Source organism: Dipodomys merriami, unplaced genomic scaffold, assembly GCF_024711535.1.
Source record: "Dipodomys merriami isolate MVZ:Mamm:240054 unplaced genomic scaffold, mDipMer1.0.p SCAF_11, whole genome shotgun sequence".
Lineage (NCBI taxonomy): Eukaryota > Metazoa > Chordata > Mammalia > Rodentia > Heteromyidae > Dipodomys > Dipodomys merriami.
Window position 1 is genome coordinate 43,281,115 of NW_027202382.1, and position 26,791 is coordinate 43,307,905.

A 26,791-nucleotide genomic window follows, 5' to 3' on the forward strand; every position below is an offset into this window, starting at 1 on the left:
GTCTCTTGCCTTTTCTTTCCCTTTCTCTATAGCACTAGTAGGGATTGAGTCCAGGATTTAATGCATGGCAGGTGAGTGCTCTACAATTGAGGTACATCTTTCAGCTACAAGATCTATCTATTTTTAGTGGCTAAAATAATATACCCTTGAATCCTATCAAGCAGCTAGGATTCTCATCCTCTCACAAATATTAGACATTTTGATTATGCCTCAGATTGGTATGCTTCCAATTAAAGTCCATGAGGTCACCTGTGCCATTCCATCTACCCTGTGTCACCTGCACTGATATGCTTGCCAGATATAAGCAAGGTCCAGACTACAAGATTTCATTCACCTTCCCAGTGCTGCAATTAGAAGACTCCAGAATGTCCTGTGCTCTGGACCAGTGGTTGAAGACAATGACCTAATAACCTCTTTGTCCAACATATACCCCATGTCAAAGCTGAGCATGTGCTCTGAGGGTATAATGGACACTTTATGTTCTTCTACTGGCCATGCTAAAAGAAAAACAGCAGAGAGGACCAAACGCACAGGTGCCTATTCATTACCCACATCCAAAAGCAACTGTGCAAACCTCTGAGGAGGAGCCACAAGGGTAGAGTCTCAGGCCTATATGATGTCGTAACCTCATTTTATTGGATGATCAAACCTCAGGCCCTGACAACCCCTTATCCAAACTGCCCACCTCATACCTTGAGGTGAATTTCACTTTTCCCACACATAATTCTTTGTTATCTTTCTACTCTCTGTAGGTCTTTGTTGAATTTGGGGCAGCATCTTTTTTTTTTTTTTCTTTTTTTTTGAAGGTCCTGGGGCTTGAACTCTGGGCTTGGACGCACGCTGTCCCTGTGCTCCTCAGCTCAAGGCAAGCGCTCTACCACTTGACCCACAGCACCACTTCCAGTTTACTAGTGGTTTATTGGAGATAAGAGTCTCACGGACTTTACTGCCGGGGCTGGCTTTGAATCCTCAGATCTCAGCCTCCTGTGTAGCTAGGATTACAGGTGTGAGCAACTGGTGCCCGGCTTGAGGCAGCATCTTAATCTTCAACACTGCACACAAAGAACCAAGATTCAGCTGGGTACCAGTGGCTCATGTCTGTAACCTAGCCACTCAGGAGGCTGAGATCCAAGGATTGCAGTTTGAAGCCAGCCCAGGCAGGAAAATTCATGAAACTCTTATCTTCAATTAAGCAGCAAAAAGCCAGAAATAGAGCTGTGGCTCTATTCCATATCAGAACAACAAAAACAACAAACAAAATCTCATGGATTTTCCTGCTTGGACTGGCTTTGAATTAAATCTCAGATCTGAGCCTCCAGAGTAGCTAGGATTACAGACATGAATGAACAACCAGCACCCAGCTGTGAAAGATTCTTTTTTTTTTTTTGGGTCCGGTTGTAGGGCCTGAACTCTGGGCCTGGGCGCTGTCCCTCAGCTCTTCAGCTCAAGGCTAGCGCTCTACCCCTTGACCCACAGCGCCACTTCCGGCTTTTTTCTTTTTGCTTATATGGTGCTGAGGAATCGAACCCAGGGCCTCAGGCTTGCAAGGCAAGCGCTCTACCACTGAGCCACCTTCCCAGCCCCCTGTGAAAGATTCTTGCATACAGAAGTTTTATGTTTTCAATAATTGAATCTCTTGGTACTTATCTAATTACATTGGCTCATAAATGTGTGTTTTATTTTTATAATTTGACAATCGGTCAACATGAGCACAGAGTTCAATTATATATATATATATATATATATATATATATATATATATATATATGTTGTCACTCGTGGCGCTTGAAGTTGCCCTGGGCGCTGTCCCTCAGCTCTTCAGCTCAAAGTTAGTGCTCTACCACTTGAGCCACAGCACTCATTTCCAGCTTTTTCTGTGTATGTGGTGCTGAGGAATTGAACTCACGGCCTCACTCATGCAAGGCAAGCACTCTACCACTGAACCACATTCCCAGACCCATTTTTTTTTTGCCAGTCCTGGGGCTTGAACTCAGGGCCTGGGCACCGTCCCTGAGTTTGTTTTGTTCAAGTCTAGCACTCTATCACTTGAGCCACAGGGCCACTTCTGGCTTTTTCTGTTTATGAGGAATTGAACTCAGGGCTTCATGCATGCTAGGCAAGCACGCTATCACTAAGCCACATTCTCAGCCCCAGAGTTAATTCTTGTTTTATTTTTGCATTACTGGGAATGGGACCCAAGGGCTCATGTATGACCCATTCCTATAAAAACATTCCTGTAAAAACAAACATTTAAGCCGGGCGCTGGTGGCTCTCGCCTGTAATCCTAGCTACTCAGGAGGCTGAGATCTGAGGATCGTGGTTCAAAGCCAGCCCGGGCAGGAGAGACCGTGAGACTCCTATCTCCAATAAACCACCAGAAAACCGGAAGTGGCGCTGTAGCTCAAGTGGTAGAGCGCTCGCCTTGAGCTGAAGAGCTGAGGGACAGCGCCCAGGCCCAGAGTTCAAGCCCCACGACCGACAAAAAAAAAAAAAAACAAAAAAAAAAAACAAACATTTAATAAACTATTCTAGCACCACTAAGATTTAGTCAGTACCACAGGAAAACATGTCATAAAACATTTACATATAGATAAGAAGAGATATAATTTCTAGACTATATAAATCTTCTGTCCAGAAATTCTAATGTTTTACATGATGTTTTTATTGGACTTGTAGTAGAGATACTTTATTATTTTGGTGGAGGATACTGAGATTTGAACTCAGGGTCTTGCATTAGCTAGGCAAGTGCTGTGCCCCTTAAACCACCCCACCAATCCTGTTTTTGTTGGTTATTTTTTTTTAGATAGAATCTCATTTTAATTCCTAGGCTGGCTTGTGCTGCTATTTGTACTTCCTTCATAGTTGGAATAATACTACTGCACCCAGAGATTGATTGGTTGAGAGGGTGTCTTTGAACTTTTTTCTTTTTTTTTTTTTTCTGCCCAAGATGACCTTGAATAGATTTCTAGATCTCTGCTTTCTAAGTATCTAGGATTACAGGTTTGAGCTACCACACTTTGTGTGTGTGTGTGTGTGTGTGTGTGTGTGTGTGTGCGCGCGCGCGCGCACGCATTCCATAGCCTTCATAGACACCAGCCTCTGTCTTCAAACATCCTGGGTTCTAAGGATCTTATTCTCTTACTGCTTCCTCTCATGGTTTGTGTATATGTGTGCAAACGTGTGTGTGTGTGTGTGTGTGTGTGTGTGTGTGTTGGAGGAGGAGTGTAAAATCTGTCTTGCCCATTCTCAGATTTGCTACAAAGCACTGCATTGGGAAAGGCAAGACTTTTTAGACGGTGGGAAGGACACATATGCAAAATCCCTTTAGGAGTAGGGAAAATCTTCATTGTTGTTATTCACCAGACTTAAATTTAGGGCCTGGGTGCTGTCCCTGGGCTTCTTTGTGCTCAAGACTAGTGCTCTACCACTTAAGCCATAGTGCCATTTCCAGCTTTTCCTCTGTAGTTTATTGCAGATGAGTCTCATAGAATTTTCTGCTCCTGCTGGCATCCAACTGAGATCCTCAGATCTCAGCCTCCTGAGTAGCTAGGATTACAGGCATGAGCCACTGAAGCCCGGCTGGGAAAATCTTTTTTTTTTTTTTTTTTTTGTTTGGTGGCATTAGCATGAAGGGTCATGAACCTTGAAGCTGAGATGGGAGAAAGGTTGGGTTTGGCATGTAGTACAGACTGGGACGTATGTATGCTTCAGACACTGAGAAAGGATTCTACCTTGGGAACAGTAAAGGGACAATTGACTGAGATGCTTGACCCAAATCTTGTAGTAACAGGTTTGTCTTGAGCTGTCAAAAGTAACCTCATCTCTGAAGGGGGAAGACTTAACAATGGAGGAAGTTAAAGATGAGAGAGTGTGAGAGAGTGCTCTGGGGAAGGCTGAGAATATTCCATTAGATGACTTTATTTTCCTCTGTGAAAAACCATAGTCGACGTAGGGGGCTGTGGGGAAAGTCAAAGGTCTGCAAAAGCCACGTCAGGGTGGGGGACTCAGGATCAGCAAGTTGCTGGGCAGTGTCCAGGTTTCAGCTTATTTGTTGTTTTGCAGGGTTGGGTCACAAGAGGGGCTGGGGACCCCTGGGCGCACAACGTGGAGAACGGGAGCAGTGCTATGTAGCGCGGAGCAAGAACTCTCCTAGCGTGAAGGCAAGAAGAGCAGGTTCTCTGCGGGAGAGGCGGGGCCTGGAATGTTCCCGTTCGGGCGGGCGGGACAGGCTGAGCCCCCGGGGCACACGTATGGGCTGCAGGGGAGGTTTCTGCGTGTCCGGACACTGGCCCGCCCGCAGGTAGTTCAAGCCTCCCAGAATCCAGGGCGGCATTGTGAGCCACGTGACGACCCCCAGACGATTGGCTGACAAGCAAGCATATTTGAGAAGATGGCGGCCCAACGGGAACCTCCACAGAGTAGGTGAGAGGCGGTGCCAGCGCGCAGGAAGGCCACGAGGGGCCACGAGAATGCCAACCCTTCCCCTTCCCCTCGTGTGGGCAAAGACAGCTGATGTGCGGGGCTGGGCGGAGTCGGGGCAGTGTGCCAGTCCACTTCTGCACGGAGGGGACAGGGACGCGGGCCTGGGCCTCCAGAGACGGTGCGCGGCCCAGGCCACGAACGAGTTCCACGCCCCCGCTTGGACCTAGTTTCCTAGTTCGTATCCAGGGGAGCGCGCCGGGGCCTTGACGCCCCAGCGGACCCAAGCCAGCGCAATCCTTGAACCGCAGGGCCAGCTCCGGCTTGCCCGCCGGGAGGCGTCGCTCGTCTCCCTGGCGACGGGTGCGCGGCCCGGAAGTGGGCGGAGCGTCCCGAGGGGCGGGGTATCTCTGTGACGCCAGGGGCTGGGCCTAAATGGCGATCCCCGAGAGGCTCCAGGGGGGGTTTGAACTGGCCAATGGGCGAGCTGCCGACCGGGTGTCGGAAAAGGAGGCGGAAGCGGGGAGGAGCCGCCGCGGGAGCCGGACTGCATCCGCCGCGGCGTCTCCATGGCACGACCCTGGCCTCCGACTTCAACGACTTCATAAGGAGACGTTTCTGGGCGCAGCCGTGCCGCTCTTGGTGAGAGGTCGCCGGCAGGCGGGACCCAGGGCACTCCGGGCGGCTCCGCTCCGGTCCCCGGCCGGCCGCGTTGGGCCGGCGGGCTCGTCCGGCCGGCGCGGAGGCCCCCCTCCGGGTCGCGCCGCGTCCCGGGGTCTGGCGCGCTCGTCCCCTTCTGTCCGAACCCGGCCCGGCCCCGCCCCCCGGCGCGGGGCTGCTTCTCCTCCCGCTAACGGGCGGGCCGGCCGCCTCCCTCCCTCCCTCCGCTCCCGGCCGTCGGCAGGGCTCCGCTCCCTCCTCCGCCGCCCTCGGGCAGGGCTTCGCCCCTCTCTCTATGGGCAGAAACCCATCCCCTCGTGCCCACTGGTGGGTGGCCGCCCTTTCCCTCCCGGCTGAGGCGGCCCTCGTCCTCTTCGCCGGGCGGCGGGGCCGCCGGGGCCGCCGCCGCCCCCTCGGGCCTCGGCGCAGCAGTTGTGCGCTCTGCTAGTTGGGGGCGCGCGTCCCCGGCCGCCGCTACCGGGCAGCCGGGGGACCTCGCCCGGCCCGGGCCTCCGTAACTTGGGAGGTTTTTTTTTCTTTTTCTTTTCCTTTTTTTGTTGAAGCCCAGCCGGCTCCGGCGGCGCCCGGGAGCGCTGCCCATCCCCCGTCCCGGGGCCCACTGTCAGCGTAGCGACCCCGCCCCGCCCCCCCAACCTCCTCCTCTTCCTCCTCCTCCTCCTCCTCTTCCTCCTCCTTCGGCTCCTGCCCCTCCCCCTTCAATCCCGATTGGTTTTCCTCGGCATCTGTTCTGCCGGGAACGCCCCTTCTCCTAGGAGACAGTTGCCCTGGCCCCTCCCGCAATCTCACTCCAGCTTGGAGCGCGGGTTCCGGCCCCTTGGGGGGCCCACTCCGGGCCTAGCGATTTACACCCATCTTCACACTCCAGCCAGCCCGCAGGTTTTCTCCCTAGTAGCCAGCCACCCACCCTCTCCCTGGGGGGGAAGCTCCCGCCGCACCGCGCCCCCCCCACCTGCCTACCAGCAATCCCACTCGACTCCCTCCCTCCGCCTTCCCTGGAGGTCGCGCTCAGCCTCTCCTATCTCCTCCCTACTTTGGCAGGACAGTTGCTGTGCGACTTGGACAGTAGAGGAGCGCCTCCAAAGTTTTCATCCAACTGCTACCCCCAAAGCTTCCACCCTCCTCCCCTGAGAGGACGTTTGATGCCGGGCCCCTGAGATTCTCATTGACAAGCCCCTCTGGGTCCCCCTGAGCAGAGCCTGCTGACCCAATTGCCCACCTTTGCGGCTTTGATGCCTAGCCATGTCTGCCTCATCCTCAGGCGGCTCCCCCAGGTACTGCCAATGTGTGGGGAGCCTCTGCAGTAGGGCAGGGACAAGATGGTCAGGGGTCCCCAGGCCAGGCTTGCTGGAAGCTTTGTTTACCAGTTTTGTATACCGGCAGTTTTGACTAGATACTTAGAGAAAAAAGTTTTGAAAGGATAGTAGGAAAGAAATGGCCACACATCACCCCAGCTCCTCTGACTCCTCTCTCTGCCTCCCCAGATGCCACTGCTTCCTGGTATCAAATGGGGGTCACCCTTGTCTTAAGGCAGTACTAAACTCTGAGCCTTTTTTGATAAGAAGCCGGGTGTAAATAAATGTACATGGTGCGTGAGGTGGATGTGCAGTTAGCAAGGTGTTGGCGATTTCAGGGGCTTTGATGGCTTTAGTGAAAACATCTCTTAGAAATGAGAAGGGAAAATACCTAAGTTCCTAGCTTTCTTATTCCTTGGCTAAGTGTGACTATATTAGGATTTTTCTGAATCTTTTTTTTTTTAAGTTAAGGCTTTATACACATAGCAAAATGCTTATGAAAGTGCTCAGTTATTGTGTTTGTAGTGTTTTCCCCAAGAATTTTTGGGGAGGAAAGGTAATTTTTTTTTTAAGCCATCAGGAGACAGTGGTAGGGACTGATTTGTTTTTTTTGTTTTTTTTGTCATGGGGCCTGAACTCTGGGCCTGGGCACTGTCCCTCATCTCTTCAACTCAAGGCTAGTGCTCTACCACTGGAGCCACAGAGCCACTTGCGGTATTTTCTCCTTATGTGGTGCTGAGGAATGGAACTCAGGGTCTCATGCATGCCAGGCAAGCACTCTAACACTGAGCCACCTTCCCAGCCCAGGATTGATTATTAAGGCTCCTCCCATCTAGAATTTTTGGAGATTGGACTTCTGCTATTTGTAGATGCTATCTGTAGATGTGAACAAGATGCATTGCCCATGAAAGAAAAAAGATGTTCCTACTTCTTGGGTCCTTAAAGGATAGCAAGTGAAGTATTTGAGGAAATAGGTACTTTTTCATGTTCTTTTTATTTTTTTGTCAGTCATGGGGCTTGAACTCTGGGCCTGGGAGCTGTCCCTCAGCACTTCAGCTCAAGACTAGTGCTTTACCACTTTGAGCCACAGCACCACTTCTGGTTTTCTAGTGGTTAATTAGAGATAAGAGTCTCATGTACTTTATTGCCTGGGTTGGCTTTGAACTGCAATCCTGAGATCTTAGCCTCCTGAGTAGCTAGGATTACAGGTGTGAGCCATTACAGGTGTGAGCCACTGGTGCCCGGCTCTTTTTCATGCTCTTTTTTTTTTTTTTTTTTGTTGGTCGTGGGGCTTGAACTCTGGGCCTGGGCATTGTCCCTTAGCTCTTCAGCTCAAGGCAAGCGCTCTACCACTTGAGCTACAGCGCCACTTCCGGTTTTCTGGTGGTTTTATTGGAGATAGGAGTCTCACAGTCTCTCCTGCCCGGGCTGGCTTTGAACCGCGATCCTCAGATCTCAGCCTCCTGAGTAGCTAGGATTACAGGCGTGAGCCACCAGCGCCCGGCTCTCTTTTTCATGCTCTTAAAGGAATACTTGAGCCTTAATTTTATGAGTTTGAATTACAGTGATTTTGTTCCTGAGCAAAATGCTTTGTCTCTTTGTGTTAGCCATTGATTTCTCTGGAGCTACCTATGCTTCAGGCATCCTAGTGTGGATGGCTGTCACCTCATCCAAACTGGCATCTTGGCTGCTGCTTGTGTCCTGCCTGCTTTTTGTCCCTTGACAGGATAATAGGTAGGGCTTTTCAGCTAAAGGTCACAATACATGTGATGCGATGGCAGGTTAAAAGGCCACCTGTGCCAAATGCCCCTCACCCTGTTTCCATCTCTTCCTGGGCACAACATGCGAGCCACGTGCTCGTCTACAGGAAGCCAAGGAATACCAGCCTGGTCCTCCTGGCTGTGAATTTGTTAGCACCACCTGCAGTACGTAATCTCCAGAGAGCTAAGAAATAGAAGAGCTCTTGTTTTCTGTTTATAACACAGTTCTTATGCCCGGGTGCAGGTTTCCATCGTGTGGGAAGAACGGAGTAACGAGTCTCACGCAGAAAAAGGTCTTGAGAACACCTTGTGGCGCACCCAGTGTAACTGTGACGGTAGGTGATATGCATGTGCAGCAGCCCTCTCCAGCCTGGGCTCCACCAGAAATGCTTCTGCACGCTTTTGCTAGGGGCTGGCTGCACCATCAGGACCCAGACGCTCTGCACAGTGCTGCTATGTGTGTCCTGTTGATTTCTTAACTATTTTTCTTTCCCTGTGATAAAGCTGCCAGGTATGAGGAGGTTGTCTTAGCAACATTATCCTTTCAGAAAAATGCCCACGTTTTAAAAACATTTAAAAAAAGAAAGGAGGGCTGGGAAAGTGGTTCAGTGGAAGAGTGCTTGCCTCGCATGCATGAGGCCCTGGATTCGATTCCTCAGCACCACATAAGCAGAAAAAGCCGGAAGTGGCGCTGTGGCTCCAGTGGTAGAGCCCTATCCTTGAGCTGAAGAGCTGAGGGACAGTGCCCAGGCCCAGAGTTCAGGCCCCATGACACACACACACGCGCGCGTGCTCGCCCGCGCGCACACACACACACACACACACACACACACACGGAAAGAAACAAAATGAGGGGAAGGGATAGGAGCTGGTGGTGGGCAAGGGGTATGTGGCTGGAGTTCACACACACACACACACACACACACACACACACACACACAGAAAGAAAGAAACAAAATGAGGGGAAGGGATAGGAGCTGGTGGTGGGCAAGGGGTATGTGGCTGGAGTTCAGCCTGCTCATGGTTTCTTTAGAAATTTTACAACCTTCCTATCCTTGGCATTCCACCAGCCTTCTATTCCCACAGTCCTTTACCTGCCTGCTGACTGGTTTATTCTGCATCCTAACCCATTTGTGTATTTCCTGTGCTAATCTGCATGCCTGCTTAAAACCACTGTGTAGAAAGGTGTACCTAATTTCCAGGTGTGCTACACTGAAGTCCATGGAAGAGCTGTGCTTTCTGGCAGCTTGGATGGAGATGCAACTGAGGACCCTGGGATCTGAGTTTGGTGTCTGGAGTAGAGCCTGTGGAGCTCTCAGACCCTCTCTCCAGTAAACGTAGGCCTCCCTGTGGTCTTTAGTTGTAACCTCTGTGGAACCTGCCAGATAATACTCCTGCCTTGGCCTCTGCCTGCATGCCAATAGTTGGTAGCTGTCCTGCTCGCTTGGTGGCTAGGCTTTCATTGTCCCCAGAGGCCATGAGCTCTATTTTCATTTCCAGTTTACTTATCCACAGATCAACCCTTTTTGTGTTGCCCTCCCCTGCCTGCCAGAAGCGAACCATGAAGGACCGCTCTTCAACTCCCCCCTTACATGTTCATGTGGATGAGAACACCCCTGTCCACGTCCACATTAAAAAACTCCCGAAACCATCAGCGACCAACAGCCAGGTAGGAGCACTGCCAATGGGTGAGATGACAGCTGTGGATCAGAGTTACTTCTGGCCCAGCATCCTCATGCTTCTGACTCCAGAGGTTTGGGAGACACATTCTTTCTGGAGGTCACTGATTAGAAGGTAGGCATCTGTCATTGAGTAGTAGCAGCAGCAGCCTTAGTCATAGGAGGTGCCCCTGCAGAGTTGGAAGTGGAGCCACCAGAGTGACACTATGGACAGCGAGGGCTGGAGAGGTGACCCTTGGTTTGTACCTTTCCACAGAAATCTCATAAGCGCGGAATGAAAGGGGACACCGTGAACGTGCGGCGGAGTGTCCGGGTGAAAACCAAGGTACCTTGGATGCCCCCTGGAAAGTCATCTTCCCGGCATGTGGGATGCAAGTGGGAGGTAGGCTCATTCTTGTTCAGGCTTTTTTTCTTGGACTGGTCAGATTCTAGCAGGCCTCAAACTCGGTATGATTCAGGGTGGGCCATTTACCAAGAACTTGCTAACCTTGGAGGTATGTGAATCCTCCCAGCACTGGTAGGTGGTAGACACTTATCTCTCAGCACAGACACGACACCTAGGCTTTCGAGAGAACTGATTGGCCTGGAGTCTCACAGAGAACATAGCAGAACTAGAGTCAGGACTTGTGGTGTCTCATACTGGAAGCTAAAGTCAGCCTCTGCTTACATATAAAGTGCCAGTGTAGTTTTCCTTATGTCTAAAACATTATTGAAGATAAATACACATACCAGCACATACATATCCAAGAAAGCAGTACCATAACAGACCATATGAGAATCCTATCAGCACCACTTTTGGGCCAGTCTCCTAGGAAATAATTACTTTCTTTTTTTTTTTTTTTTTTTGGTCCGGTCGTGGGGCCTGAACTCTGGGCCTGGGCGCTGTCCCTCAGCTTTTCAGCTCAAGGCTAGTGCTCTACCACTTGAGCCACAGCACCACTTCTGGCTTTTTTTTCTTTTTGCTTATGTGGTGCTGAGGAATCGAACCCAGGGCCTCAGGCATGCAAGGCAAGCGCTCTACCACTGAGCCAACTTCCCAGCCCCGAAATAATTACTTTCAGTGTAGCCAAGAGAACTTAATATTTTTGCTTAGCTATCTGTTCACTCACCCACCCTTCTATCTACTCTCTAATCTATCTGTTCATCTTATCTATGCAGTACACTTGAATATATTTATAAGAGTCATAACAGGCATTGCTGGACACAGGTTATAGCTAGAAACCAGGCAGATGTGCCCCCTTAGACTAACTTCCTAGTTTAGTTACTGTGTAAAAACTCATTGATAGAAGGCTAAAATAATTTTTTTCCTTGCCTGTACTAGTGCATAAATGCAGGATCTCCGGCCCTCTCTTAGCTTTTTTTGCTCAAGTTGAAGCCACACTTCAATTCTCACATCTCAGTCCTTCTATCATGCTTCCTGACTAATTGGGGTTATAGGTGTGGGCCACCAGCACCCAGTTCGACCATGTTTTGATCAAATTTTTTTTTTCTTTTTTGCTGGTCCTGGGCCTTGAACTCTGGGCTTGGGCACTGTCCCTGAGCTTCTTTTGCTCAAGGCTAGGGCTGAACATTTGAGCTACAGCGGCACTTCCAGCTTTTTCAGTGATTAATTGGAGGTCTCACTGACTTTCCTCCCTGGGCTGGCTTCCAACCCTTATCCTCAGATCTCAGCCTCCTGAGTGTCTAGTAGGATTGTAGGCATAAGCCACTGCCTCCTGGCAGAGATTTTCTTACTGGGCTGGAGGCATGCCTCAAGTGAGTTGAAACCAAGTATGACCCTCTTCCCCCCCCAAAAAAAAAAAATCTCAAGAAAACCTTGGGCTTAGTTTAAAACGATCACACTTGCACTTTGTTAACGATTCAGTCTTCTTGTAGTTAATTATGAGAAGTCCAAAAAGGAAATCATCCTGACATTTATGGTCACATTTTATAGTTTTGTACTCTGATTTGCCAATTAATCTCTGATTTACCAATTTATAAAAAAAGTGTGTATAGGATATTCCTAAGAATAAATGGAAAGTGTTCTGACCAGTACAAGAAAGCACAAGAATGAGTGGGTTTTAGAACTGGGGATGTAACTCAGTTGTGGAGTTCATACTTAGCTTATGTGAGGCCCTGTTTCCAATTCGCAGCAACCTTCCCCACCAAAAAACATTGGAATTAAAATGATATCAGTAATAGCTACTGAAATTTCATTTGGTAGTATTGGATTTGAACTTGGGGCCTTTTGCTTATTAAGCAGGTGCTTTACTACTTAAGACACTCGCATCCCTTTTTGGGTAAAGTCTTGTGTTTTTGTTCTAGAACACTTGAAGCTAAGATCCTCCTACCTCTCTATGGCCTCCCAAGTACTGCCATCACAGCAGCCCACCACCACACCAGGCTTATTGCTTGAGAATGGGGAGGAGGGGCCTAAGGGGCCTAATTGAATTTTGATCCTTATATTCTGCCTTTGGAGTAGCTAGGATTATAGGTGTGAGCCACTACTCCTAGCTTGAAATATTGATTGATTGCTGGTATGGGGAAGTGAACTCAGGGTCACCAGCTTGCTCAGCTTGCTTTCCTGGCTATAATTTACCACTTCAGCCATGTCTCTAGCCTGGCTTTTTGCTGATTGTTTTGGAGATGAAGTCTCACAGACTTTTCTTTTTTTGGTGGGAGGTGCTGGTTGTGGGGCCTGAATTCTGGGCCTGGGCGTGGACCTTCAGCTCTTCAGCTCAAGGCTAGTATTCTACCACTTGAGCCACAGTGCCACCTCCAGCTTTTTCTGCTTATGTGGTTCTGAGGAATCAAACCCAGGGCCTCATGCATACAAGGCAAGCACTCTACTACTGAGCTACCTTCCCAGCCTCTCACAGACTTTTCTACCTGAGCTAGCTGAGATTGTGTGGATTTCAGTCTTCTTAGTAGAATTATAGGTGTGAACCACTGAAACCTAGCTGAAATATTTAAGGATAAATAGGGGAAGTGGTGTTGTGGCTCAAGTGGTAGAGTGCTCATCTTGAACTGAAGAGCCCAGGAACAGCACCCAGCCCTGAAGTTCAATCAAGCCCCATGACTGATCAAAAAAAAAAATTGTAATAATTTGAGCCAGGTGCCAGTGGCTCACACCTATAATTGTAGCTACTCAGGAAGCTGAGATCTGAGGATCTCGGTTCAAAGCCAGCCCAAGCAGGAAAGTCTGTGAGACTCTTTGAGACCCTTAACCACCAGAAAACCGGAAGTGATGCTGTGGCTCAAGTGGTAGAGCACTAGCCTTGAGCTGAAGAGCTAAGGGACAGCGCCCAAGCCCAGAGTTCAAGTCCCTCAGCTCTTCAGCTCAAGGCTAGTGCTCTACCAATTGAGCCACAGCACCACTTCCGGCTTTTCTTTTTTGCTTATGTGGTGCTGAGGAATCGAACCCAGGGCCTCATGCATGCAAGGCAAGCACTCTACCACTGAGCCACCTTCCCAGCCCAGTCCATGAGACTCTTACCTCCTTCCGGAAAACCGGAAGCAGCGCTGTGGTCCAAGTGGTAGAACATTAGCTTGAGCTGAGGGACAGCGCCCAGGCCCCGAGTTCAGGCCCCATGACCGACCAAAAAAAAAAAAAAAAAAAAAAAATCCCCAATCCCCTTAAATACTAAAAAACAGTACTCAGTACTCACTTCAGCAGCACATAAACTAAAATTGGGGCAATATAAAAAAGATTGGCATGGCCCCTGTGTAAAGACATAATGTAAATTAGTGAAGCATTCTATTATAATAAATAGGTCAATCTTTTTTTCTATTGAATGGAAAAATGTTCAGAGGATGACTATTATTTCAGGCATATGGAATAGTAAACATTTTTTTGGTATTTTTCTTTTTCTTGGTCATGGGGCTTGAACTCAGGGCCTACATATGCTGTTCCTGAGCTCTTTCATTGAAGGCTAGCACTGTGTACCACTGTGAGCCACAGTGCCACCGGTTTTCTGGTGGTTAATTGGAGATGAGTCTCTCAGACTTTCCAGCCTGGACTAGCTTTGAACCATGATCCTCCTGAGTAGCTAGGATTACAGATGTGAGCTACTGACACCCAACTTATGTGACATTTGAAAGATAACTTCCTATATAAATTTCTATAGTACTCCATGTTGGGAGAGGTGCTGTCACACTAGAAAAATGTCAAAAAGGCTCAGGAGGCTGAGATCTGAGTATCCAGTCTTAAAGCAAGCCTGGGCAGGAAAGTCTGTGAGACTCTTGCCTCCAGTTAAGCACCAAAAAGTCAGAAGTGTTTCTGTGGCTCAAGAGGTGAAGTGCTAGCCTTGAGTAAAGTAGCTAAGGGATGGCCAGGCCTTGGTGGCTCACACTTTGTATTCTTAGCCAGTTCAGGCAGGGAAGTCTTATGAGATTCTCATCTCCAGTTAACCAACTAAAAAGCCAGAAGTGAGTGTAATTGTGGCTCAAGTAGTAGAGCCTCAGGGACAGTGCCCGGGCCTTGAGTTCAAGCCCCAGTATTGGCACACAGAATAAGCCCCAATACCAGCACACACAAACGTACACAAAGTCATAGAAGAAGCTGGGTGCTAGTGGCTAACGCTTGTAATCCTAACGACTCAGGAGGCTGAGATCTGAGTGTCAAGGTTCAAAGCCAGCCTGGGCAGGAAAGTCCGTGAGACTCTTAGTTCCAATTAACCACCAGAAAACCAGAAGTGGCGCTGTGGCTTAAGTGGTAGAGTGCTAGCCTTGAGCTGAAGAGCTGAGGCACAGTGCCAAGGCCCAGAGTTCAAGCCTCACAACTGACAAAAAAAATAAAAAATTATTGCTCAATAAAACTTCATATGTAGGGCTGGGAAGGTAGCTCAGCGGTAGAGTACGTGCCTTGCAAGCATGAGGCCCTGGGTTCGATTCCTCAGCACCACATAAACAGAAGAAGCCAGAAGTGGCGCTGAGGCTCCAGTGATAGAGCGCTAGCCTTGAGCTGAAGAGCTGAGGTACAGCGCCCAGACCCAGAGTTCAGGCCCCTTGACCGGCAAAAAAAAGATTAAAACTTCATAAGTAGGGCTGGGAAGGTGGCTCAGTGGTAGAGTGCTTGCCTTGCATGCATGAGGCCCTGAGTTTGATTCCTCAGCACCACATAAGCAGAAAAAGCTGGAAGTGGCGCTGTGGCTCAAGTGGTAGAGCACTAGCCTTGAGCTGAAGAGCTGAGGTTCAGCACCCAGGCCCAGAGTTCAAGCCCCAGGACTGGCAAAAAAAAAAAAAAAAAAAAAATCATAAGTAAATGTAGATGTATCAACTGTGTCCTGCTTTCCTTTGCTTGTACCTGTTACTTGTCATTCATGTTCATTTCCTGTAGTTTTTCCCTGTGCATGATTTCACTGTTTTTTGTGTGGTGCTGGGTATCAAACCAAACCCCTGTGAATGGTAGGCAAACATTTTATTATTGAGCTACACCCTCAGCCCGTTTGTAATTATACTGTTTTTCCTTTTTACCTGATCTTTTGTTAGGAATATTCTTAGCTTTAGTCAAAATAGCATCACATTGCTTAACACTCATTTTTGTGTAACTTTTTTTTTTTTTTGGGTCCGTCATGAGCTCTTCAGCTCAAGGCTAGCGCTCTACCACTTGAGCCACAGCACCACTTCTGGCTTTTTCTGCTTATGTGGTGCTGAGGATTCGACCCAGGGCCTCATGCCTGTAAGGCAAGCACTGTACCACTGAGCCGCCACCTTCCCAGCCCTTTGTGTAACTTTTTTTGTGTTGTTGGGGATTGAACCGAGGTCTTGGTTATTACACAAGGGCTTACTATTGAATAGCAGTCCTAGACTATGATTACTTTGCCTTTTTTTTTTTAAGATGAGGTGTAGCTGTATTGCCTAGCCTGACCTTTGAACCATTTGGCTCAAGCAATCTTTTATGTCAGCTTTCAAATAGAGGGGATTGTAGATGTGGTTTTGGTATTCTTTTCTTTTTTTTTTTTTCTTTTCCTGAAACAATGTCTCACTTGAATTCAGTAGCCTTCTGACACTTAACTCCTAAGTGCTAGGATGACAGCATACACCATTATGCCTGCCTTCATCTTAGTATTCTTTGTGTGTGTGTGTGTGTGCGTGTGCATGTGTGTGTTTAAAAAATTAAAAGTCTCATGGACTTTCCTACCTGGGCTGATCTCAGTTTCCTTAGTAACTAAGATTACAGGCATGAGCCACCAGTGCCTGGCTTCATCTTAGTATTTTTTTTTTTTTTTTTTTTGTCAGCCATGGGGCTTGAACTCTGGACCTGGGCGCTGTCCCTCAGCTCTTCAGCTCAAGGCAAGTGCTCTACCACTTGAGCTACACAGCATCATTTCCGGTTCTCTGATGGTTTATTGGCAATGAGAGTCTCATAGACTTTCTTGCCCGGGCTGACTTTGAACTGTGATCCTCAGATCTCAGCCTCCCAAGTAGTTAGAATTACAGGCGTGAACCACCGGCACCACCGGCGCCCGGCTTCATTTTAGTATTCTTAATCCCCAAAAATCCAATTACCAGGGACAAGAGAGCACCTGCTCTTAATTGAACCCCACGGGTCCTGACTATTTGATGTAATAGCTACATCATTATTAAACACTTTGCCCCAATGGCTCTAATCTCCCCTAGAAGCTGGAGGGCAGCCACCTCCAATTGTTAAGAGCAAAGAGCTACCAATAACAAGAAGTGATAGGGCATCAAAATAACATCATAGTGAGAGAGAAATCAAACCTCATGAAAAATCTGGCCCCTAGATTTTCATCTTTCTTTCTTTTGTTTTTTTTGTTTGTCAGTCCTGGGGCTTAAACTCTGGGCCTGAGCGCTGTCCCTCAGCTCTTCAGCTCAAGGCTAGTATTTACCACTTGAGCCCCAACGCCACTTCTGGTGTTCTGAGTGGTTTATAGGAAATAAGAGTCTCACGGACTTTCCTGCCCTGGCTGGCTTTGAACCGAGATCCTCAGATCTCAGCCTCATGAGTAGGATTACAGGCATGAGCCACCGGCGACTGGCGCATTAATGCAACTTTGCATAAATTTGTGGAAGTACAGATGCATTAAAAAAAGTGATTTTTTTTTTTTCTGTGCGTGTCCTGGGGCTTGAATTTAGGGTGTGAGCGCTATCCCTGAGTTATTATGCTCATGACTAGCATTCTTTACCACTTGGGCCACAGCTCTACTTTTTTTTTTTGTCCATTGTGGGGCTTGAACTCTGGGCTTGGGTGCCGTCTCTGTGCTCTTCAGCTCAAGGCGAGGGCTCTACTTAAACCATAGCGCCACTTCTAGTTTTCTGGTGGTTTATTGGAGATAAGAGTCTCATGGACTTTTCCTGCCTGGACTTTTCCTGCCTGCTTTGAACAGTGATCTTCAGATCTCAGTCTCCTGAGTAGCTAGGATTACAGGCGTGAGCCACTGATGCCCAGCTTCTTTTTCTTTTTATATAGTTACTTGGAGATAATCTCACTGACATTCCTGCTCAGGCTGGCTTCAAACTATGATCCTCAGATCTCAGCATCTTTGACTAGCTAGGACGAGTGTTTAAAGCAGCCCAGTTAGAGAACTTCACGAGAGAAGTAGCTCAAGTGGTAGAATACCATTCGTGAATCCAAAAGCTAAGGGACAGTGCCCAGGCCCTGAGTTCAAGTCTCTTCCCACCACGTACCAACACATAAAAATTAAAAAAAAAATTTTTTTTTTGAGAGTGCCTTACTTTGTTACCCAGATCTGGAGCTTGCTGTTATGTAGTTCAGACTGATCTTGAATCTATGATCCCCTTTGGCCTCCTGAGTGCTGGGATGACAAATGTGTACCACTATGCCTGGCTATGCTGACATTATTTTTAAAAGTATTGCAGATATTACTATATTTGCCTTGCCTGGCCTTGCCTTCTCCTTCCTTGTCTCCTTCATTTTCCTCACCTTTCCCTTCATTTTCTTTCTTTCCTCTTTTTGAGATAGGAATCTTGCTGTGTTGCCTGGCCAGTCCCAACTCCTGGGCTAACGCTGTCCTTGCATCAGTTCTCCCGTGACTGCAGGCCTGAACCTGGCTGGCTTTATTTTTTAACTTAACATTCTGACCCAGTCCTCCTCTTTCAATGTCGGGAATTGTTCAGAAGCCTCCTTTAGACATTAGGTAGTATTCCCTAAAGAGAGTCTAGAATGGTGGTCTTCCCGGGAGGGGTTCCCACCTCAGCAGTCTGCAATCTTCCAGTGGACAGACTGCTGCCATGGAACTCAGGGCTGGGGCTCGGCCCTGGGTGCTCACCTGTGTCTCCCTCCTGTATATTAGAATCCACCTCATTGCCTGGAGATCACACCACCATCTTCGGAAAAGCTAGTCTCGGTGATGCGGCTGAGTGACCTTTCCACAGAAGATGACGACTCTGGTCACTGTAAAATGAACCGTTATGATAAGAAGATTGACAGTCTAATGAACGCGGTTGGTTGTCTCAAATCTGAGGTAAGAGACCTAAGAGGACCTGCCCAGGCAGGTCCTCAGGGGGACAGGTCACTCTCAGCAAGCCTGTCCAGGTCCTCAGAGGTCCTCTGTCCAGGGGAGGGCCCCATCTACTGGCACTTCCCTTGTATGGGGCTGATTTTGACTGAGTACCTTCTTTTTTTTTTGTCAGTCATGGGGCTTGAACTCAGGGTCTGGACACTCCCTGAGATCAAGGCTAGCACCACTTTGAGCCACAGTGCCACTTCTGGTTTTCTGGCGGTTAATTGGAGATAAGAGTCTCACAGACCATTCTGCTTGGGTTGGCTGTGAACCATGAACCTCAGATCTCAATCTCCTGAGTTTCTAGGATTACAGGCATGAGCCACTGGTATCTGGTTTAAGTTCTTACTTTTTTTGATTGATTATAATCCTCCTGAGACAACAATCTGCTTGACTACACTACACTGCTCAGTTTTTTTGGTTGTTATTTGTTTTGTACAAGTCCTCAGGTTTGAACTCAGGGCCTGGATGTGGTCCCTGAGCTTCCCTTGCTTGAGGCTAGTACTCTACCACTTTGAGCCACAGTACTGTTTCTGGATTTTTGGTAGTTTAATGGGAGATAAGAGTCTCATAGAGTTTTCTGTTCAGGTTGGCTTTGAACTTCGATCCTCAGATCTCAGCCTCCTGAGTAGCTGGGATCACAGGTGTGAGCCACCAGTGCCTGGTGATGTGATCAGTTTTTTTAATGAATTGAGATGGGGGTCTCATGAAGTTTTTGCCCAGCCTATACTCAAACCACAATGTTCACTGCCTCCCAAGTAGTTAGTATAACTGCTCCAAGCCTCAGTTCTGCTTTTGTATTTTGTTTTTTTGCCAGTACTGAGGCTTCAATTTGGGCCTTGGTGCTGCTCAGCTTGCTTACTCAAGGCTGGTGCTTGAGTCGTGTCTCCAATCTAGCTTTTTGTTGGTTAGTTGGAGATAAGTTTTAGAGGCTTTTCTGCCATGACTGGCTTTGAATCACAAACCTCCAGGTGTAGCTGGGCGCCAGAGGCTCACGCCTGTAATCCTAGCTGCTCGGGAAGATAAGATCTGAAGATCATGGTTCAAAGCCAGCCCAGGCAGGAAAGTCTGTGAGACTTTTATCTCCATAAACCACTAGAAAACCAGAAGTGGCACTGTGGCTGAAGTGGTAGAGCGCTCGTCTTGGACTGAAGAGCTGAGGGCCCAGAACCGACAAAAAAAAAAAACCCTCCAGGTCTTAGCCTTCTGAAGAGCAGGAATTACAGGAGTGAGTCACTAGTATCAGCTCTGGTTCCTTTTTTTTTTTTTTTTTGTCATGAGGCTTGAACTCAGGTTCTAGGTGCTGTCCCTGAGCTCTTTGGCCCAAGGATAGCACTCTACCACTCTGAGCCACGATGCCTCTTCTGGTTTTCGGATGGTTAATTGGGGATAAGAATCTCAGGGCCTTTTCTTCTCAGTCTGGATTTATATCACAATCCTCAGATCTCAGCCTCCTGAGTAGCTGGGATTTCAGGTATGAGCCACTGGTGCCTGGCCAGACTTTCTGTTTTATGCAAAAATTGAGTAAAAGCAAAGTCCCAAAGAGTCAAAGGAAGCTTATTCTCATCTGTGGAGCTATCTGGCCCTTAAAGGGAAGGCTGTGGAAGTAGAACTAGTCTTACGTTTCCAACTAGGAAATTGATGGAACTGGAATTAAAATCTGTATCCTGACTGCCTTATGTCTTTTTGTCTGTCGTGAGGCCTGGGTGCTATCCCTGGGTTCTTTTGCTCAGTGTTCTGCCACTTTGAACATCACTTTTGGTTTTTGAGTGTTAATTGGAGATGGGTCTCATGGGGACTTTGCTGCCTGGGCTGGCTTTGAACTGCAATCCTCAGATCTTAGCCTACTAAGTAGTTAAGATTGATGTGAGCCACCTGTACCCAGCTTGACTTTAAAATTTTTTTTATTTTTTAAAATTTATTTATTTATTTATTTATTTATTTTTGTTGGCTGTGGGGCCTGAACTCTGGGCCTGGGCGCTGTCCTTTAGCTCTTCAGCTCAAGGCTAGCGCTCTACCACTTGAGTCATAGAGCCACTTCTGGCTTTTTAATGCTTATGTGGTGCTGAGGAATCGAACCCAGGGCTTCATGCATGCAGGGCAAGCACTCTACCAACTGAGCCACCTTCCCAGCCCCTTTTTAAAAACTTATTATTGTTTATTTTTTAATTTATTTATTTTTATTTTTTTGTTGCTCGTGGGACTGAACTCTGGGCCTGGGTGTTGCCCTTCAGCTCTTCAGCTCAAGGCTATTGCCCTACCTACCACTTAAGCCACAGCGCCACTTCTGGCTTTTTTCTGTTTATGTGGTGCTGAGGAATCAAACCTAGGGCCTCATGCATGTGAGACAAGCACTTTGCCACTGAGCCACCTTCCCAGCTTTTTAAAATTTTTATAAAGGTAATATACAGAGTGGGTACAGTTACCTGGTTCCAGGTAAGGAGTACATTTCTTTTTTGTTTGTTTTTTGGGCCTGGTCGTGGGGCCTGAACTCTGGGCCTGGGCGCTGTCCCTCAGATCTTTACCTCAAGGCTAGAGCTCTACCACTTAAGCCACAACACCACTTCCAGCTTTTTTTTTCTGCTTATGTGATGCTGAGGAATCGAACCCAGGGCCTCGTGCATGCAAGGCATGTGCTCTACCACTGAGCCACCTTCCCAGCCCTAACGAGTACATTTCTTTTGGACAATGTCACCTCTTCCCTCACTTTTCCCCATGTCATTTTTTTTCTTTTGTCAGTTATAGAGCTTAAACTCAGGGCCTGCGTGCTGTCCTTGAGGTCTTTCACCCAAGGCTAGCACTCAACCACTTGGAACCACAGCACCACTTCCAGTTTTCTGGTGGTTAATTAGAGTGAAGAATCTCATAGACTTTCCTGCTAGGGCTGGCTTTGAACTCTGATCTCAGATCTCAGCCTCCTGAATAGCTAGGATTACAAGATGTGAGCCACTCGCGCTCAGCCTGGCCCTGTGTCTTTAAGTCTCCACTCTGTACTGGAGATCGCAGGACCTTCCCAGAGGGACTAGGGCTGGCTGCCTAGCAACAGGCCCTCCTGTCCCATAGCCCAATGTACAGGGGCCTTTATGTGACATCTTGCCCCTGTGGCATGCCAACTGAACCACAGTTGTCACCTGGCTCCATCTTCAACTAGCAAGTCTCTCAGGCTCTCTACTTAGTTTTCTCACCTACGAATTAGGATAGGAGTAGTTTCTTCCCAGAGAGTCAGTGTTTATGAGGATTCACCGAGACGGTGCCCTTGAGCCCATAAGGCCTTGGCACAAAGCCTGTCCCTTTCTCTCAGTTGGAGGGACCTTTGGTCCACAGCTTTGGGCCTAGCAGTGTGGCTTCGAAAGAAAGCCTCTCCTTAGTGGTCCTGCCCACGTGTCCTGCGCAGGTCAAGATGCAGAAAGGTGAGCGCCAGATGGCCAAAAGGTTCCTGGAGGAGCGGAAGGAGGAGCTGGAGGAGGTGGCCCACGAGCTAGCAGAGACGGAGCATGAGAACACGGTGTTGAGGCACAATATCGAGCGCATCAAGGAGGAAAAGGACTTCACCATGTAAGGCCCCTGCCTGGCCCCACAAGACTTGAGTCCTTGCCCTGGCTCCCAAGCTCTGGGAAGGGAAGGAAAGCTCTAGGAGGCCCCGTCACCCTGTGATTCATGGGGGATCTCATGGAGGTGGGGTGCATGGTAGGAAGGGACTTTTCTTCAGAAAGAAACATTGAGAGAAGTCCTGCCAGATGAAGTTAGGCAAGTGAGTCTCCTGTGGGAAGGCCCTGGGGTACGTGGCTTTGCTTCAGAACAGTGGAAAGTGACAGGATGGCAGGAAGTTGGTGCTTATCAGCCACGGTGGTGTTTGGGAACATGTTTTATTTTTGTGGTGGTGGTAGTTGGGGGACCCAGAGTCTTGTGTATGCTAGGTAAATAATGTGTGTCTGAGCTATGCCGAGGCCTGATTAGGGGCACTTTAAAGGGGTGGAAGGGATTTAAAAATGGGAAAGTAGCGTAACCCAGGCAGGCTTGGCTGTGGGTATAGAGGGGCAGCAGATCTAAAGAGAAGAATGAGGAAGCCATGTTGGTGGGGAGGGGGGACATTGGCAACTGTCTTAAGCAGGGACACAGGCAGCATTATGTCTTCTGGTATGGAGGCTGTGTTCTGATGTCCAAGCAGATATAACTTATGGCCATCATCCTTCTAGAAGACAACTGGGTCCAGACGACTGAGCCCGGATAGGCCTCCCCCGCCCATCTCCCCATTGTTCCCTGGTAGGAGGGAGACTGGTAGGGCATTGTGAGGCGGGTGTCAGAGCTCTAAGTAGACAGAGCCCGAGAGGGCTTATGGAGCCCTGTTCTTTCTGGCCCCAGGCTTCAGAAGAAACACCTCCAGCAGGAGAAGGAGTGCCTCATGTCCAAGCTGGTAGAGGCTGAAATGGATGGGGCTGCTGCTGCTAAACAAGTAATGGCCTTGAAAGATACCATCGGCAAGTTAAAAACTGTAAGTGGAGGCTGGGCTGGGCGGGTGGGGTCTGGGGGCTTTACGAAGTCATCAGGCTGACTTTATGACATCTTTAGGCTGGGGGAGGGCACACTCACTCCTCTGTCCCCACCCCCCCACTCTCACTTCCTGGGCCTTGACCCTCGAAGATGACCTCTGGTAGCCAGGGCATGTGATGAGACCTAATCATGGGTCGTCTGGGATCACAGTGAGTCAAGGCATGTGGTTGATTCGAGCCACCAGGAGTCATCGTCTATACTCGCCTCTTCCAGGAAGCCTGCCCTTGACTCTGTTGGCCCAGCTCTTTCAGCCTAGGCTTCCTGGCATCAGTGCCTCCCGAGTTCTTCTTGGTTTCCTGTTCTGTGTAAGACGTGCTTATCTTCCAGGAGAAACAAATGACCTGCACGGACATCAACACCCTTACGAGGCAGAAGGAACTTCTCCTGCAGAAGTTGAGCACCTTTGAGGAGACCAATCGTACCCTCCGAGACCTGCTGAGGGAACAACACTGCAAAGAGGTGAATACCGGCTCCAGGCCCTCCACTCTGCCTGTTGGTTCTATTGGGGTCTGGCCTGAGGAGCTATGAGTCTATGAGATAATTCACTTTTGTCCCTCATTGAAGCCAGGTCAGATAGCTGCGGGAGCAATGGGGAGTCAGGAAGCGGCTAGGGGCTCAGCCTGTATAGGGAAGAGGGAGGTGCACAGAACCTGCCAGCTGCTTTTTGTTTGTTTTTTTTTTTTTTTTTTTTTTTTTGGGTCCGGTCGTGGGGCCTGAACTCTGGGCCTGGACGCTGTCCCTCAGCTCTTCAGCTCAAGGCTAGCACTCTACCACTTGAGCCATAGCGCCACTTTCCGGCTTTTTTCTTTTTGCTTATGTGGTGCTGAGGAATCGAACCCAGGGCCTCGAGCATGCAAGGCAAGCGCTCTACCACTGAGCCACCTTCCCAGCCTTGTTTGTTTGTTTTTTGTCCTGGGGCTTGAACTCAGGGCCTGAGCAACGAGCTGCTTTTTGCTCAAGACTAGTACTCTTATCACTTAAGTCACAGCACCACTTCTGGCTCTTTCTGTTTATGTGGTACTGAGGAATTGAACCCAGGGCTTCATGCATGCGAGGCAAGCACTCTACCACTAAGCCATATTCTTAGCCCCCTTTCTGCTTTTCGATATTTGCTCTGTAGCCCACATTATCCTCAAGCTTACTCTGCAGCCCCAGGCTAGCCTTGAACACCTTTTCCTCCTCCTCCAGCCTCTCAAGTGCTAGGTTTATAATTATGTACTACCAAGCATGGTGGTATAATTGTGTACCACCATGCCTTGGCTCAGAGCTGTGTTTCTTGTTAGGCAGAAGAATGAATAATGGCTGGTGACTACCAGTTCATTGATTACACTTTATTTTCTAAAGCCAGGCACTTACCTCAAAATAAAAGTTTTAAAAAGGGTGGGTGTGTGGACCAGTAACAGATCCCTGCCTAGCATGCACAAGACCTTGAGTTTATTATTTATTTTTTGCTGGTTCTGTGCTTGAATTCGGGACCCAAAGCTGCTTTTGCTCAAGGCTAGCCCTCTTAGCACTTGAGCTGCAGCACCACTTCTGACTTTCTGAGTAGTTTTTATTGGAAGTAAGATAAGAGTATCATGGGCTTTCTTGAAAGCTCAGGGTTGGCTTCAAACTGTGATCCTCAGATACCAGCCTCCGGAGCAGCTAGGATTACAGGCGTGAGCCACCTGCACCAGGCAAGACCTTGAAGTTTTTAAAGTTTTTTTTGTTTTTTGTTTTGGGTCAGTTGTGGGGCCTGAACTCTGGGCCGGGGCACTGTCCCTCAGCTCTTCAGCTCAAGGCTAGCACTCTACCAGTTGAGCCATAGTACCACTTCCGGCTTTTTCTGCATATGTGGTGCTGAGGAATTCAACCCGGGGCCTCATGCATGCTAGACAAGCACTTTACAAACACTTAGCCACCTTCCTTTTTTTTTTTTTTCTTTCATTTTTTTTCATGTTCTTTGAAACACCTTTATGTTAGCAAAATATTTTTTCCTTTTCTCTGATACCTTCCTTTTTTTTTTTTTTTCTTCATGTTCTTTGAAACACCTTTATGTTAGCAAAATATTTTTTCCTTTTCTCTGATACCAGGGTTTAAACTCAAGGGGTTGAGTTCACACAGCTTGCTTATTTGCTGGGCTAGTACTTCAGTCACTGGCTGGCCCTTAACTACTTGAGCCACCACCTTTTTTTTTTGCCAGTCCTGGGGCTTGAACTCAGGGCCTGTGTCTCTCTCTGCTCAAGATTAGTACTGTACCACTTGCGTCACAGCACTACCTCCGGCCTTTTCTGTTTATGTGGTACTAAGATATCGAACCCAGGGCTTCATACATTTGAGGCAAGCACTCTTCCACTAAGCCACATTCCCAGCCCCTGTAACTACAACCCAACTTTTTACCTACTAATTGGAGATGGAGTGTTGAAATCTTTGTTGCCCAGGTTCTCATACTAGGCAGATTGTTCTTTCTACCTCCTTTTAGTGTGTGTGTGTGTGTGTGTGTGTGTGTGTGTGTGTGTGTGTGTGTGTGTGTGTGTGTGTGTGTGTGTGTGTGTGTGTGTGTGTGTGTGTGTGTGTGTGTGTGTTGGGTGTGTGTGTGTGTGTGTGTTGGGTGTGTGTTGGGTGTATGTTGGGTGTGTGTATGTTGGGTGAGTGTTGGGTGCATCTTGGGGCTTGAACTCAGGGCCTGGACACTGTTACTGAATCTTTGTGCTCAAGGCTATTGTTCTGCCACTTGTGCCACAGCCCCACTTCTCAGATTTAGGTAGTTAATTGAAGTGTCTCAAGGAGTTTCCTGCCCAGACTGGCTTTGAACCACTGATCTCAGATTTCAGCCTGCTGAGTATCTAGGATTGTAGGTGAAAGCCACTATTGCCTGGCCCTATTTCTTTTTCTTTTTCTTTTTTTTTTTTGTCAGTTGTAGGGCTTAAACTCCAGGCCTGGGCGTTGTCCTTCAGCTCAAGGCAAGCGCTCTACCATTTGAGCCACAGAGCCACTTCCAGTTTTCTGGTGGTTTATTGGGGATAAGAGTGTCATAGAAGGGGCTGGGGAGTTGGCTCAGTGGTAGAGTGCTTGCCTTGCATGCATGAGGCCCTGGGTTCGATTCCTCAGCACCACATAAGCAAAAAGAAAAAAGCCGGAAATGGCACTGTGGCTCAAGTGGTAGAGTGCTAGCCTTGAGCTGGAGAGCTGAGGGACAGAGCCCAGACCCCCCCCCCCAAAAAAAAAAAAAAAGAGTGTCATAGAAGCCGGGCGCTGGTGGCTCACGCCTATAATCCTAGCTACTCAGGAGGCTGAGATCTGAGAATCACGGTTCAAAGCAAGCCTGGGCAGGAAAGCCCATGAGACTCTTAATCTCCAATAAATCACTAGAAAACCGGAAGTGGCTCTGTGGCTCAAGCGGTAGAGTGCTCACCTTGTGCTGAAGGGCACAAGGACAGCGCCCAAGCCCAGAGTCCATGACATAGAATTTCTTGATCGACATGGAGTTTCCTGATTGGGCTGGCTTTGAACTGCAATCTTCAGATCTCATCCTCTTGAATAGCTAGGATTACAGGTATGAGCTACCGGTGCCTGGACTTACTTTTTTTGTGTATTCATTTTTGCATTGATGTGTTTGAATCCCAGGAATTATGCATGTTAGGCAAGTGGTCTACCAACAAGATATATTCCCACACATTTTATTTTTAAAATTAACAATCAGTATGTCACCATTTTGTACAAACTACATTTTTTTTTTTTTTTTTTGGAGACTCACTAGAGCCAATGCTGATCGTTTATACTTCTAATCTTAGCTACTCAGGAGAACTGAGGTCTGAGGATCCAGTTCAAAGCCAGCCACAGCAGACAAATTCAAGAGACTCTTACCTCCAATTAACTAGCAAAAAGCTAGAAGTGGAAGTATGGTTCAAATGTAGTACCAAAAAAGAAAAGACACCAAAAAAAAAGAAAAAAAGCATCTCTCT

The 26,791-nt window shown here is 48.2% G+C and overlaps 1 protein-coding gene and 1 non-coding gene across 10 annotated transcripts in view; both read left to right on the forward strand.

Moving 5' to 3' along the window:
• The first annotated feature begins 4,225 nt into the window (after positions 1-4,225).
• Odf2 (outer dense fiber of sperm tails 2) overlaps positions 4,226-26,791 on the forward strand; it is a 40,137-nt gene continuing 17,571 nt past the window's right edge. The window contains exons 1-9 of one of the 9 annotated variants that reach the window (XM_070014752.1): positions 5,043-5,061; positions 6,139-6,371; positions 8,397-8,487; positions 10,088-10,156; positions 16,051-16,104; positions 18,087-18,257; positions 21,691-21,851; positions 22,659-22,788; positions 23,175-23,306. In XM_070014752.1, coding sequence (XP_069870853.1) covers positions 6,340-6,371; positions 8,397-8,487; positions 10,088-10,156; positions 16,051-16,104; positions 18,087-18,257; positions 21,691-21,851; positions 22,659-22,788; positions 23,175-23,306 — 840 coding nt within the window. In that variant the 5' untranslated portion in view covers positions 5,043-5,061; positions 6,139-6,339. Of the gene's footprint in view, positions 4,423-4,882; positions 5,062-5,261; positions 5,407-5,881; positions 5,977-6,138; positions 6,372-8,221; positions 8,318-8,396; positions 8,488-9,667; positions 9,822-10,087; positions 10,157-16,050; positions 16,105-18,086; positions 18,258-21,690; positions 21,852-22,658; positions 22,789-23,174; positions 23,307-26,791 lie in introns of those variants that run through there. The other 8 variants (XM_070014750.1, XM_070014751.1, XM_070014754.1 and 5 more) reach the window with 8 other exon arrangements.
• Positions 13,471-13,577, forward strand: LOC138822415 (U6 spliceosomal RNA). Its single transcript, XR_011370443.1, has one exon. It is a non-coding gene; the product is annotated as a U6 spliceosomal RNA (small nuclear RNA).